The following is a 16110-nucleotide window of genomic DNA, read 5'->3' on the forward strand; positions in this document are numbered from 1 at the left end:
GCAGCTTGTTGTCTTCAGAATCTTTTGATTTCATTAAATTAATCATTAATGTCCAGGTTTTCGTGTCCTGACATGTTTCCTTACCATGTGTCCATCTCTAGGCCAGACCAGATGGGGTCTGTGTTTAGATATGACTCACGGGAGAGGACTGCAATCTACATACCCATTGAAATAAGCTTTCCTTTTTTCAGTACTCACGGCCAAACAGACTGACATCACGTTTCTACTAGTTTAATTTGACAATACCTTTAAATAGCAAGTTGTTGCTTTTATGCAAGTTCTGCAAATTGTTCTGTGCTATTTTTCACTATAAAGAAATGTAAATGTAAAAAAATCCTGAAGGGTTTATACCAATTATTTTCAGGGAAATTGTTTTTTAAACTCATTTGAAATTGCCTTGAAAAACTGTCTACAAACACATTGTTTTAATTAATTTTAATTTTAATTTTATTTTAATTCATTTTAATTTTAAATTCATTCAACAATATTTTTTGAATGTTAGTTCTATGAACAAAAGCATTTATAATTTTGACATTATGCAATAGTTGCTTATGAACTAAATAAGTCAGTCACCTTATTCTCTACAGTTTTTTCTAAAAATAAAAGCGATGTTGAAGCTTAATCTGTATATGACATTCTTTCAGAATGTTTTACTTCCCTTAACTCATTTAATTCTCTCACCAACTCCATGAGATAAATTGTGTTATCATCCTCATGTACAGATGAGAGAATGGAGTCAGCAAGTTTAAGTAGTTTATCCAAAGTAATATATTTCAAATGTGGAAGGCATTACCATTCAAACCTAGATTGAATCCTGCAATCAAACTCTTAAACACAGAAAATAACAAAGAATTGAATATTTTAAAATAATGATTTGGCCTGTTTGATTTCATTCACTCATTCATTAAAATATTTATTCTGCATGGATCATGTGCAGGTGCTGTACTATGGGATGGGGATAAACTGGTAGGTAAGACAGAGCCCTCCTCTCTGCTCTCTCCTTAACCAGTGAAGAATAGTAGACAAAGGTACAGAGTGCTGAGAGAATGTAATGAATTTCCTTCTGACCTGGTCCTAGCAGTTTAAGAAAGGCTTCTTAGAGATGGTGATGTGACACCTGTGGTGTTTATTACTCAGGTGAGAGAGACCAAATGAAGTTGGAGCTGGATGATTAGCCATGAATGGTGCATTAGAGAGAAATGAGGCTGAAGACAGAAGAATGTGTGCACAGGGAAGGATTTTGTTTGACATAGGAAAGATCTAGGGCTTCATTCATAGTACAAAGGCTGAGGGATGGGTTGGGGGGCCAACTTAGGCTGTACTGACTGAATGGGAAGTTATATGTATTCATGCATACACACATTGCATTATACTTCTTGAAAACGAGCCATATTGCTTTATCTTCATCCACATCTCTTTTTTTTTTTTTAAGATTTTATTTATTCACTTGATAGAGATCACAAGTTGGCAGAGAGACAGGCAGGGAGAGAGAAGAGAAAGCAGGTTTCCTGCTGAGCAAAGAGCCCAATGTGGGGCTCGATCCCACGACCCTGGGATCGTGACCTGAGCTGAAGGCAGAGGCTTTAACCCACTGAGCCACCCGGGCACCCCTTCATCCACATCTCTTAATGGTGTCTTCTTTTTTCTTTCCCCCACCCCAGGGAACCATTTTTTTAAATTTAATTTTATTTTTTCAATGGCATCTTGAAGTAGTATCTGCTGTATTAACATGCCTCCACTAAGTCATATGTAGACCAGAAATTTTACAGTATTTTTGAGCCAATATGAATTCAAGTAATCTCCTTTTATCTTCCACTCTAGATCTATCCATCCATCCATCCATCCTTCCACTCATTCATTCATCCAGTTAACAAATAATGGTACCATTATTCCAAAGTTGCACAAACCCCATATTCAGGAGTTTTGATCTTATTATTTCTATTTTTCTCATTCCTTGCTGTCGTGTAGCAGTTAAGAGGTTGGGCTTTTGAGACAATATATCTGGATTCAAATCCTGGCTCTTCCATAAAAAGCTGTAGTACCTTGGAGAAGGTAATGTAACCTCTCTTAGTTTCCTCAAGGTAACACTAGGGATAATAATACCCATCACATGTTATTATGAAGTTTTAAATTAATAATTGATGTTAGGCCTAAGAACAGAGTTTGAACAAGTGTATATACATATTTATAAAAGATATATATGCATAGGTATAAAACCAAAGCATCTACCAAATTAACATACTGTTTCAATTCAGATGTTGTTTGCATAAGAGCCAAACATTCAGCAATCAAAGATGCTTTACCTCTTCAGCAATAACTAGGGATAAATACCAAGGTGAATTAAAAAAAAAAAAAAAAGATGTCAGGAATAAAAAAACCTGTCACATTAAAAGAGATGCCTGGTCATTGCAACTCTAGTGAGTTGTTCACCCCACTCTCAGCGTTCATTCTCTGGTGGAACTAGGGTGCGGGGAGTGATTCTCTGTATTTCTGTTCCCATATGTGCATCACTATATACCTGTTACATTACAAATACAACTAACTCTTTGCTTTTGGGATTTATGTATATGACCTTGCATATTCTATTGGCACTTTAAAATAAATTCCAAAGTTCTATCTTCCTAAAAGAATAAAGACAATAGATAATATGAGTTGACCTGCAGCCCCCTTTCTCTATACCTTTTCCTTCTTATATGAGGATTAAAAGGTACGATATTTGGCTTAACTGGAAATGCTGTGTTTTTCCACTTGCAAACTCTTCAAAACCAAGAACCATGCCTTACTCATTTTTATTTTCCCTACACTGCTTAGTCTAATAACTTAGTTTAGGAAGTTCCATATATTTATTGACAAAAATTATATACTCTTCAGAAATAAAAAATTTAAAATAATTTTAAAAAATTAAAAATTAAGTTTTATTATGAGTGAAACCCATATGGGTTAGTTTTTTTCTTTTTGTTTTCATTTCTATTTTTTCTCACCCAGATCTGCAAATACTTATGGATTATTGATTATTGATAAGGTGCTAGGTTGAAGTAATTGTGTAAAAGTAGGCATGTATAGGTCTGTTAGTATACTACATAATTTTATCTATAATGTCTCAAAAATACTTTTTCAAAAGTAACAAACGCAACATTTTCAGCAGCATGTATTTCCCATGAGTTCATGGGCAAATCTTGCCCAGTGAAGTAGTTCGTCATTGCCACAGTTTTACCTCCCTTCTTGAGTACTTCTCTGTCCCTGGGAAGAATTCTTTACTTTCATGTTCCTCCTTGATTGTCCAAAGTCTCCCACCTGTTCCAAGCCTCAGCCTCCTGAAGTGAATCAGACTTTGGAATAACCCATTTCTTTTTTTTTTTTTAAAGATTTTATTTATTTATTTGACAGATGGAGATCATAAGCAGGCAGAGAGGCAGGCAGAGAGAGAGAGGGGGAAGCAGGCTCCCTGCTGAGCAGAGAGCCCGATGTGGGGCTCGATCCCAGGACCCTGGGGTCATGACCTGAGCCGAAGGCAGGGGTTTTAACCCACTGAGCCACCCAGGCGCCCCCAGAATAACCCATTTCTTTCTGCTTACTTACATTTACTGTTTTAAATTGTTTAAATCATGACTATTTCTTATTGAAAACTGGGACAAAACAAAGGATAGAGGTAGAGTAAGAAAAAAGAAATAACTATAACAATGTTAGACACATCACTGTCACCATTTTAACATGTTGTCATTTATTTTCTATTTGTTTTAATATTGGTAAGTTCATATAGTATAACAAAGTTTTATTTTTCTTTTGTGTCTAATTTTATAGCATTTGTAGCTTATTTTGTTATTTAAAATACTAACTTAAATTTTATCCTCAGCTTTGCTTAACATTTTATCATGGAACATATTCCTTTTGATTTTAACTTACATATGCTAAGGTGATTGTGTAAGTTGTCTTTACTTCCCCTTCCTTGAGAAATAAGTTGCTATTGCCCAATACAAAACACTATAGAATAATCCCTTGTTTCCCTCTAATTTATGCTGTCCAGTAACCTCTTAGATTCAAGTGTGTAGTGAAAAGCTCTGGGATGGTTATCACGTTCCATTTCAGTCTATTTTTCCCTCCAGCATTAAAAATTCTTCTTCTTCCTTTTTTTTTTTTTAAGCTTTATATGTAGTAGTTTTACTATTTGGAAAGGTACGTTCTACATCGTGTTTCTTCTCAATATACCTAGTTTCCAATCCAACTTTTTTCAGATGAAATTTAAAGAACAATTGTTTTTATTGTTGTTTCATATTTATATAAAAAATTTCAGACCATTCTCATGTGTTTTTATTGTGGTGAAAAACACTTACCATAAAATTTACTATGCAAACATTTTAAGTGTACAGTACAATAGTGTTAACTATATGCACATTGTTGTGCCATAGACATTCTGTCTACCACGTTTTTGTTTCTTTCCCCATTGTCAAGTCCTCTAAGTGAAAAAAATGTACCCTGTGATCAGTGTCCTTGCTCAGATTCATCTTGCTCTCCCTGTGGAGCCTCCATGGATTTTGAAAACTGTCTTGGTATCTCACCTGCTTTGGTAAAAACAGAGATGGAGCCACATGCAAAACCAGAAACCTGTAATTGAATTGACCAAGCAGCTATCCATTTTCCTTCTCAATTAAAGAGATACTCTAGATAGGAGGATGATGGCAATCTCACACAATGCTCATGTGGATACTTTTCCCCCACAGACTGTAGGAGTAGAGGACAGTTCAGAGCATTCACACAAGAATCTCGAAAGAAACGGTCTGCTCAATACAGCTATCCTGATGAGAAAGATAAGGACTTAAGTGATCTACTCATTAGGTATGTAGAGAAATATTTAATTTCTTTGGGCTAGTTACCATAGTTTTATTTCAAATGTACAGTTTGAGGGTTTTTATAGAAACCATGGCTGACTCATTTACATGTAGGATAAATTATACAATGATGAGCAAATAAGCTTTGTGATAAATATAGGTTCCTTTTCATCAGGAACATCATGTCCAGGGCATGCTCAGTAATAAATATTTCTCAATAAAGTACAGAAAATTGCACATCATAAATGTTATTTATGATTCCTTAAATCACATTATGGATATTGCTGTTTTTAAAATTCTTTTCGAAAATAGGAAACTCAGCATATTGTTTGTAAGGAAAGTAATAACATTTATCAAGTTAAGTTGATTTTAATTCATGTATAATGTATAGCAAGGAAGGTTTCATTTGTGACCAAAATGGGATATTTTTGAACCCTTAGAAAATTGAGAAATGTCAATCTTATTCCTTTGAAATCTGTTAGGACTTCTCCTGTGACACTTATACACAAGCTTCATATGTAGTTACTTCTTTACAAAGTTCCTCCACACAATTGTCTTGGAAGTTTCTGAACTTCTGAAAAGTTCTGAAAAGAGAAACAATGACTTGAGCATGGGTATATACAGTAGCTTCTTTTCACTGAGTAAATATTCAGTAGATGCTTGTATAACTAAATTACCAAAAACAAAAATAAAAACGTTGTAATTCACAGTCCCATAGGAGGGATACTATTGAAAACACTTTGTTACCACACGCTAAGTAACTTGGCGTTCATAGCAGCCTCCCAAGCATTATCATTCAGTCAAATTCAAAATATATTTTTGGAGTTCCTGCCCTCAGTCACAACTGAGAATTTGTAATGTATGTAGAAGTGAACAAGACATGGTCTTGTAAGATTTATAGTCTAGGAGAGAAAGTGGGTCATATGATAAGCAAGATGGGTGAAGGCTTCAGGCTCTGGCACAGGTTCACACCCTGTTTCCACTACTTCATGGCCACAGGTTATGTAAAATTTCAGTCTCAGTTTCCTCAGCTGCAAAATGGGCATAATCATACCCACCTTGTGCAATTATTATATTAGTAATATATATATGTATATGTAAAGCACCTAATGGTGATGTGGGATGTAGTATTATAGGTGTTCCACAAAAGACAGGATAGCAAATGCTGTTATAGTGCTCACTATATGCCAAACATTCTTTTAAATGCTATGTAAATATTAACTCTCTGTACAGAAGTGTTCATATAATACTGATGTGAAATCCAATTAGGATATTGTGTAGTTCAGAACAAGGTATAGATAATTCTTTTGGGCTTTTAGCCTATGCAGAGGTGAGATGTTGAGAAAAAGACTAAGATTTTGATGAAGATTTAGGGTTTTAGTCTGGAAAAACAGTGAGCAAAATCATGGGGGCAAAGAAAAGTTAGGTATGTTTGGAGAGTGGTAAGGCTTGACATGTCACAACAACCTGGTGTGTTCGATACTTAGGGATGAAGAGCATCCTGGAAGAATATTCTATAAAAGAAGATTGAGGTAGCAAGAGAAAGACCTTAAATTCTAGGCTAAGGAAACTAAATCTGTTCCATGTGTTACTGGAGCTCCTTCCTGCAAGGTAGACTTGGCCAGGAGCCATAGCTCCAGTCAAAACCATTTTTAAGTAATTCAAGTGGCAGAAAATAGTCACACGGCCCTTATTTAATTTAGCATTTCATTTGGTTTGTAATCCACTCTACTATGTGAAATGTTTCACCAGAGTGAAATTGGAAATAGATGTTGGGTGACACATTTATAGGCAATTTCTCTTTTACTTATAAGATGGTAATAGAGATCTGACTCTTCCAGTCAAATCCAAAGGTGTGTGGCATGGACAAAACACCCACTACCTGCCTTCTGCCATGCCCTACAGCCATATCCTGTCCTTCCAAAAACATTCATTTCACTTGTTGTGAGGTAATAATTAACATATAGTATTATTTGAACTCTTTAAGATTGTGGTGACCTTATGAACATTCTGCTTACCTGTAGTGTTAGTCACTCAGCTACAGATTGGTTAATTTCAGTTTTAATCTCCTGCCAATCTCATCAAATTTTACTCAAACATGAGCCTCACAATCGAGAATTCCATTTTTTATTGATATGATAATAAAAAGATAATACCGGCTTTGTTTTGTCTTCTAACTATACATGCTTCAGTAATCCTTTGTAGATAGTTTTGTTGTATTCAAGACTTGTTTAGACCAAAAAAGGCCAAATCCTCTCACTCAGTGTGTGCAGATCACTCAGGCTATGATTTTACTTTCACTGTTCTCTGCACATTCATCTTTCTTGGATTTACTGTCTTTTGGTCAAAAATTGATCCATTTTTCAATACACTATTCATGAGTTAACATCAGTTTAACTTAATAAGTATTATTTTTTTCTTACAAACTCTATGCTGAGTTTCATGTTTTTATTAAGAATTTACAATATAGAAATATCCATACTGTCCATCTTTTTCTTCCATTCTTCTCCCTCCTTCCCTCTGGCTACCCCCAATAATCTCTCTAGCTGGTATCCTTGTCTCTCTTCTCTCTTTCCACACTGTCTAAAACACAAATATGATCAGGCTAAAATGTCTGTGTAGTGGTTAAGAAAGTACTTTTAAATTTTGTTTTTTAAAAATCCTGATTTGCATTCAGCTGTGCAATTTAATAACTATACCATGTGGACATAGTAACAACTAAGTCACAGTATTCTCATCTGAAAGACAAGGCTGCTTCAAGTGTCTCTTGGCACTGCTGGGTGCACTGAGTGAGGTGATGTGACCTCTAGGGCAAAGCAATCAGAATTGCATGGTCCCTGAAGTGAATGAAGAACTACGGTCTGCTTTATTTGGCTTCCCTGACTCATTCCACCCTCCCACCCCCACCCCAGGCAGGAGTCATTACCTTCTTATTTGTCTTCCTCGTACAAATGTTGTATTTCCTGATTGTTCATCAATCAGTCTTTTCTGAGAGAATGTTAGCAGCCTACTTACTGAAAAGCACCCTCACATGTATCTTAGCGTAATGCCTGTTACATAAACAACACCCAACACATACTTGTTCAATTGTGAACACCATCTCATTGTATAATCTGGTGTTGCTGGTATCAGCCACTCCTTATGTTCCTATACTCAGTACTTTAAATCTTGGTTATAACTTTATACAATCATTCAGACTTCCTTGCGTTTAAATCTCCTTTGATTCGACACTGATGATTTATAGAAGAGAGCACCATGAAAACAAAAGTGTTAAATAATCTTTATTAAAATTATCTGTGGTTACTAGTATCATCCATATCAATACTTGTACAGTTGAATTGATTTGAACATAACACCGTAGTAAAAGCTGGTTTGTGGTGATTCATGGTGCCTCTAATTCACAGCATCTCATGGGACATAGAGTTGATCTAGCGACTGAGTAATTGGCATTGGTAACTTCTTTTCTTTTTCAGTGCTACCTTTTCCTAAATTCTCTCTCTGATGTAAGCTCTGTAACATGTCCTTGGCTTAGGAATTATTTTATAAGCTCGTAGGATCTACTATGTCTGGCAAGCCATTTTCTTACTGAACAGTAGAAGACATATATTGAGCAGAACAAAGCAGAACAATTTTGAAGGTTACAATGGTTTCTTCACAAGGAAGAACTTTAAACAAAATTTGGGAAAAAAGGAAAAACTTGGACATGAATAGCATGTCAACTAAATCAAATCTCTATAAAATATTTTTAACAATATATTATAATCAAAGATGGATGGAACTTTCATTTCAATTTCCCAAACTCATTATTTACCTCTGTCTTTTGAGAACTTCAGTTAAGCTCTAGGAATCATATTTTATTTTATTTATTTTTTTTAAATCATTTTTTAATTTATTTTCAGCATAACAGTATTCATTGTTTTTGTACCACACCCAGTGCTCCACACAATCTGTGCCCTCTCTAATACCCACCACCTGGTTCCCCCAACCTCCCACCCCCCCCACCTCTTCAAACCCTTCAGATGGACTCTGAAAAACAATCTGAAGGAATCATATTTTAAATTCAGCCCAAGACTTTTTATTTCCTTTTATTATTGACAATACTGTGCTATTTTGCATCTGGTTTAAGATTAGATTTTTGTCAGAGTAGTATACTTATCTTAATTTAGTTCTTGCCATGAATTTATAATAGAGCAAGGAATGTTCCCACCTGGGTGCTATATAATATATAATATTTAATTTGTCACTGCTCTTTCACTGTGAAGTGAAATGAACAATTTTTAGCAAAAAACATAATTTCAGATCTAAATAATATGTCAAATAGATGTGTAATACTACATGGCATTCCCTTTATTTCCTAAGAAATACTTCCTTATCATTTTGAGTAAACTATGTGGAACAGATGTAGCTCTCTGGATTATCTTCTTATATGTCATTTAATTTTAATTTCTAATTCTAGTCACGCAAAGCAGCAGTCACAATGCCCCGTACACTCCAATGCCTGAGGAATATTTGTTGATTTTTTTTTTTTACCATGTGACTTCTATTTTTCAGCTTTTTTTTTTTTTTGCTTCTATTATAAACAGGCAACAAGATCACTTGTACATTGATGAAGATGGTAGACACGTGACATTTCTGCCAAAAGCAAAGTTTGCCCAAGATTTCAGCAATTTTGCAGTGGAAACTCAAAACACCATCAAAGCTCTCAGAGAACAGGTTTGTTTTTCCCCCTAAGCAAAATGTCCTTATCGTAAAGATTGAAATAACTAGATTAAAAAAAAAAATCTGTCCAATGGCTCTGTAGATATATAGCACAATACCCATTTCCTTATAATAGTTGAATTCAGGGAAGAAGCGCTTGGGTAAAACCCATTTCTTTTCTACCAAATACCAATTTCTTCAATGCATAGGGTACCAGTGATGAAGCTCTCTGCTCAGTGAGTTTCTGAGTTCCTGCTCAGTGCCTTTCTGAATAGTTGTGTTTGGGTGCTCTTTTTATCTCTGTGGATGTAGATAATTTGTAACAGGCCAACACATACTTTTCTTATAATTTTTTGTTTTTGTGTTTGAAATGGAATCCAAACAAGCCTCTGAGGGATTACTGCTTTGTCTAGTTTTCCATTTCTGAAAAAGCTATTGTTAAAAATGAAATTTCCACACTCCTCTGCACTTTTGCTTATTTTCTCAGTTGTTCTGGCTCATGGTTTATTTAATTTTTTCTAAAATTTGGGAATGAGTCAATGAGAGATTTGGCTTATATTAGAAATGGCAATTAGATGGTTTTATTCAGAAATGGAAGTCTGATCTCTTTCAAGGCATAGTGCTGTGCTGGCTCCTTCCTCAACTTTAATGTCACTATGAAGCATATTTTTTGCTTCTTACCATCAGAGGCCTTGAGGCAGAAAGCACTGTAGGGGTGTGAGAAGAACCCAGGGCCTGCTGCCAGGAAGTTCTGCCTTTGCAAGTTGCCTGAGCTGGGCAATTTATTTAACCATCCAGAATAAGTATCCTCTGGACTTTCAGGAATGTTGTAAGGATGGCAGAGGCACTTTGTGAACAGTAACCTCCTTAACATAATACTGTTGCTTTTGAATGTAAACATTATCTTGTATAGAAATGCAAGCTTACCTGTTTGCTACATGTGTCACCCTTAGGGTCTGGCTGCATCCATGGTTTGCATCAGTGTGCTATCCATCAGTACCCTTCTTTATGACCAGAACAACCACTTGTCCAATCAGTTGTCCAATCTGAGTCTGAACATGAATCTCAAAGATGTGAAGCCTTGTTTCTAGAAGGTTATTCTTTTTTTTTTTTTTTTTTTTTTTTTTTTTTTTAGAAGGTTATTCTTGAAGGTTAAGGTTATTCCCTCTTGGAATGGTTGGGATGATCTAGGACTTTGGGACCTCACTGAATATAGGGACCTCTATTTTATTTGCTTGAGCTCATGTGTCATAGAAGAGGTAAGTTATACTGGTAAGAGAAAGCCCTGGGCTGCAGAAGGTGGGCCTTGTTACCTTAAATATTAATCCCTTTATCTATATAGCAAATTATTTTTCTTGACTTATTTTATGGATTTACAGACACAGGTAGAATTCATAAGTAACATTTTAGTCCAATTTTATCTATATGTTGGTGGTGATATTTCATCTTTGATATATGCTGTAATAGTGATTAGAAGCATTCCAGATACCCCAAGACTGTAGTAGTTGGTCCTCCAAGTGTCCAATAACAGTGTGAAGTAATATATATCTCTAAATGTATCAAGAAAAAGTGTTTTTCCTTGTTAATTTGTTCTATCTCTTCCATTTTACTATAAATATCTTAATAGCTGGGGCTGTTTCACTGCTGGATCCTGAGTGCCTGACACACAGTACTTGTTTAAAGACAACCAGTGGTTGGTTGGTTTGTTTGTTTTGTTTGTTTGTTTGTTAAGATTTTATTTTATTTATTTGCCAGAGAGAGAAAGAGAGAGAGAGGAGAAGCAGAGAGAGCTGCAGGCAGAGAGAGAAGCAGGCTCACCAGTGAACAAGGAGTCCAGTGTGGGACTGGATCCCAGGACCCTAGGATCATGACCTGAACCAAAGGCAGATGCTTAACTGACTGGTTAAGTCATCTGGTTTCCTTTTTGAACTCAAAAAGTTCTGAATCTATCAGGAATATAAAGTGTATATTAGGACCAGACAAAGATGGAAGAGGCAGTTACAAGGTCTTGAGCACTCCTACAGAAGTCAGGTTTCCCTGGGACACATGGGATACACTGATGGGAAGAGGTACAGTAGGGCACAGAACTGTGTGCACACTTAATGAAACCCGACAAAGTCCTGACAGATAAAAATTGAAGGAATAAATAAATATGACATAATACCAGCATTGGAAAATATTGACTCAAGTCAGAAACCAACCAGGTCATGTAAAGTAGATTGAAAAAAGAAAAAAAAAAAACAACAACATTGAGAATGGAACACACATAAATTGAGCATCTACCACTACATCTGTGAACAGAAAAAGAAGCCGTCGGAGGTGGACAGGATGATAAACACAGATGTTCTGAGGACAAAGCATATTTTCAGATATAACAAGCCCTTAGGATTTGTGAAATTAACATTTGTTGTTAATTTGTCATTTTCCTGAGTTTTAATGGTCCACGTTAATGTGAAATGTATCCTCTTAGCTAAAGAAGGACATTTCTAAATCTGCAGTGCATTCAGCTTCGTGGCTTTTCTGTTGCTTATCAACATGAATGCAACTCATTCATAAATAAATAAAAAAAAAACTAAAATTAAACCTTACTTTATGAAAAATGAGCATCCAGATAAAGTCATGTGTATTTCTCATGGTAAAATTAAAGACAATGAAGAAGTAGATTAAACAGGATATAGAGGTACTCGTCATGTAGGAGATTATTGTTATTCTTGAGACCATCCTTTGTCTATGACACAAGATTCCAACCTTCAGTTATTAGCCATGGGTTTCTTTACTTTCTAACCCTAGGTGCATTATGTCTACAGGGCTGTGAAATAGTGCCAGTCTTGACATTTTCCACTGTTGCTTATTTACATTTACTAGGTGACTTTGGAATGTCTAGAAAAGATATTCGTTAATGTTGGTCCTGCACCAGCTTGCAATCCCACCAACAGTGTAGGAGGGTTTCCCTTTCTCTACATCCTCACCAGCATCTGTCATTTCCTGACCTGTTAATTTTAACCATTCTGACTGGTGTGAGGTGGTATCTCATTGTGGTTTTGATTTGTATTTCCCTGATGCCGAGTGATATGGAGCACTTTTTCATGTGTCTGTTGGCCATCTGGATGTCTTCTTTGCAGAAATGTCTGTTCATGTCTTCTGCCCATTTCTTGATTGGATTATTTGTTCTTTGAGTGTTGAGTTTGATAAGCTCTTTATAGATTTTGGATACCAGCCCTTTATCTGATATGTCGTTTGCAAATATCTTCTCCAATTCTGTCAGATGTCTTTTGGTTTTGTTAACTGTTTCCTTTGCTGTGCAGAAGCTTTTGATCTTGATGAAATCCCAATAGTTCATTTTTGCCCTTGCTTCCCTTGCCTTTGGCGATGTTCCCAGGAAGAAGTAGCTGTGGCTGAGGTCGAAGAGGTTGCTGCCTGTGTTCTCCTCAAGGATGTTGATGGATTCCTTTCACACATTGAGGTCCTTCATCCATTTGGAGTCTATTTTCATGTGTGGTGTAAGGAAATGGTCCAATTTCATTTTTCTGCATCTGGCTATCCAATTTTTCCAACACCATTTATTGAAGAGGCTGTCTTTTTTCCATTGGACATTCTTTCCTGCTTTGTCGAAGATTAGTTGACCATAGAGTTGAGGGTCTATTTCTGGGCTCTCTGTTCTGTTCCATTGATCTATGTGTCTGTTTTTGTGCCAGTACCATACTGTCTTGATGATGACAGCTTTGTAATAGAGCTTGAAGTCCAGAATTGTGATGCCACCAACTTTGGCTTTCTTTTTCAATATTGCTTTGGCTATTCGAGGTCTTTTCTGGTTCCATATATATTTTAGGATTGTTTGTTCCATTTCTTTGGAAAAAATGGATGGTATTTTGATAGGAATTGCATTAAATGCATTAAATGTAGATTGCTTTAGGTAGCATAGACATTTTCACAATATTTATTCTTCCAATCCAGGAGCATGGAACATTTTTCCATTTTCTTGTGTCTTCCTCAATTTCTTTCATGAGTACTTTATAGTTTTCTGAGTATAGATTCTTTGCCTAGGTTTATTCCTAGGTATCTTATGGTTTTGGGTGCAACTGTAAATGGGATTGACTCCTTAATTTCTCTTTCTTCTGTCTTGCTGTTGGTGTAGAGAAATGCAACTGATTTCTGTGCATTGATTTTATATCCTGACACTTTACTGAATTCGTGTACAAGTTCTAGCAGTTTTGGAGTGGAGTCTTTTGGGTTTTCCACATATAGTATCATATCATCTGCAAAAAGTGATAGTTTGACTTCTTCTTTGCCAATTTGGATGCCTTTAATTTCTTTTTGTTGTCTGATTGCTGAGGCTAGGACTTCTAATACTTTGTTGAATAGCAGTGGTGCTAATGGACATCCCTGCCATATTCCTGACCTTAGCAGAAAAGCTTTCAGTTTTTCTCCATTGAGAATGATATTTGCGGTGGGTTTTTCATAGATGGCTTTGATAATATTGAGGTATGTGCCCTCTGTCCCTACACTTTGAAGAGTTTTGATCAGGAAGGGATGCTGTACTTTGTCAAATGCTTTTTCAGCATCTATTGAGAGTATCATATGGTTGTTGTTCTTTCTTTTATTAATATGTTGTATCACATTGATTGATTTGCAGATGTTGAACCAACCTTGCAGCCCTGGAATAAATCCCACTTGGTTGAGGTGAATAATCCTTTTAATGTACTGTTGCATCCTATTAGCTAGTATTTTGGTGAGAAGTTTAGCATCTGTGCTCATCAAGGATATTGGTCCGTAGTTCTCTTTTTTGATGGGATCCTTGTCTGGTTTTAGGGTGATGCTGGCCTCATAAAATGAGTTTGGAAATTTTCCTTCCATTTCTATTTTTTGGAACAGTTTCAGGAAAATAGGTATTAGTTCTTCCTTAAATGTTTGGTAGAATTCCCCTTGGAAACCGTCTAGCCCTGGGATTTTGTTTGTTTGGAGACTTTTGGTGACTGTTTCAATCTCCACATTGTTATAGGTATGTTCAGGTTTTCTATTTCCTCCTGGTTCAGTTGTGGTAGTTTATATGTCTCTAGGAATGCATCCATTTCTTCCAGATTGTCAAATTTGTTTGCATAGAGTTGTTCATAATATGTTCTTATAATTGTTTGTGCTTCTTTGGTGTTGGTTGTGATCTCTTCTCTTTCATTCATAATTTTATTTATTTGTGTTCTTTCTCTTTTCTTTTTGATAAGTCTGGCCAGGGGTTTATCAATCTTATTAATTCTTTCAAAGAACCAGCTCCTAGTTTTGTTGATTTTTTCTATTGGTTTTTTTTTTTTTTTTGGTTTCTATTTCATTGATTTCTGCTCTGATCTTTAAGTAATCCGCTGGGGTTTGCTTGCAGAAGCTTTTTTTCCCTGAACGCTTTCCATAGAGTTCTGGAGGATGGGAATGTAAATGGCGGCCTCCCAATCTCAGGCCCGGTTGGAGCCAAGAGCTCGGGGCCCCACTCCTCAGTGCACCCTCAGAGAAAAGTGCTCAGTCAGTCCCGTTTCCCTGGCCTCTGGCCACACTCCGAGCTCACACAGCCTGCTACCGGTTCAAGGTAACCCCAAGCTGAGAGCTCACCCCTTGGCTCTGTCTCTGTAGCTGGCTTCCCCGCTCTAATACCTGCGAGCTCTGTGACTCTCAGACACCCCCGACACTTCTGTGACCCTGCGGGACCTGTGGCCACGCTGACCCCATGTGGGCTTCACCCCAGTTTAGCCTCTGGAGAGATATCCCTCAGTGGAGCAGACTTTTAAAAGTCCTGATTTTGTGCTCCATTGCTCCGCCACTTGCTGGGAGCTGGCCCCTACCCTGTGGTCTATCTTCCTGTCACTTTGGATTCACTTCTCCGCTGTCCTACCTTTCAGAAAGTGGTCGATTTTCTGTTTCTAGAATTGCTGCTTTTCTTCTCTTCAATCTGCTGTTGGATTTGTAGGTGTTTGCAATGGATTGATAAGCTATCTAGCTGATCTCCTGCTACCTGATGTAGTCTCAGCCTGCTACTTCTCCGCCATCTTGAGTCCTCCCCCTACTGAGGAGATTTCTAAGCAAAGTGTTCAAAGTGTATTCTAATTTAACCTTGCTGCTTATGATACAATGTAAGAGGAGAAAGAGAAATTGTGAAAAGAAATATTAAGCAAAAACCAACCAGAACATGAGGATTTTAGAAAATTCTCAGCCTGTTCTAGGTATATACCAATGAGAAATGAAAACAGACCCACATGTGAGTTGCTATATTAATATTCACAGTAGTGTTATTCAAAATAGCCAAAAAGTGGTGATGATCCAAATATTTATCAATTGATAAAACAAAATGTGGTTTAATGCAATGGAACATTATTTGGCTATAGAAAGGAATCAAGTATAGATACATGCAACAACATGGGAGAGCCTTAAAAACATTATGCTAGGTAAAACAGACCTGTCAGAAAATACTGCATACCACAAGGATACAGAAACTTCCAAAGTAAACAATCTACAGAAATTGAAAGTAGACTAGTTGTTGTTTAAGCCTGGGGGAGTGGAAAAGGAAATGGAACTTGACTGCTAATGTATATAGGGTTTCTTTTTGAAG

At 36.4% G+C, this 16110-nt stretch overlaps 1 protein-coding gene across 1 annotated transcript in view; it reads left to right on the forward strand.

Moving 5' to 3' along the window:
- LOC111155452 (peroxidasin like) overlaps nt 1-16110 on the forward strand; it is a 446194-nt gene that overhangs the window by 418870 nt on the left and 11214 nt on the right. The window contains exons 20-21 of the mRNA XM_022515616.1: nt 4719-4833; nt 9410-9539. Of these exons, the coding sequence (XP_022371324.1) occupies nt 4719-4833; nt 9410-9539 (245 nt within the window). The remainder of the gene's footprint in view (nt 1-4718; nt 4834-9409; nt 9540-16110) is intronic.

This window comes from Enhydra lutris, unplaced genomic scaffold, assembly GCF_002288905.1.
Source record: "Enhydra lutris kenyoni isolate GAN:26980312 unplaced genomic scaffold, ASM228890v2 scaffoldscaffold41, whole genome shotgun sequence".
Lineage (NCBI taxonomy): Eukaryota > Metazoa > Chordata > Mammalia > Carnivora > Mustelidae > Enhydra > Enhydra lutris.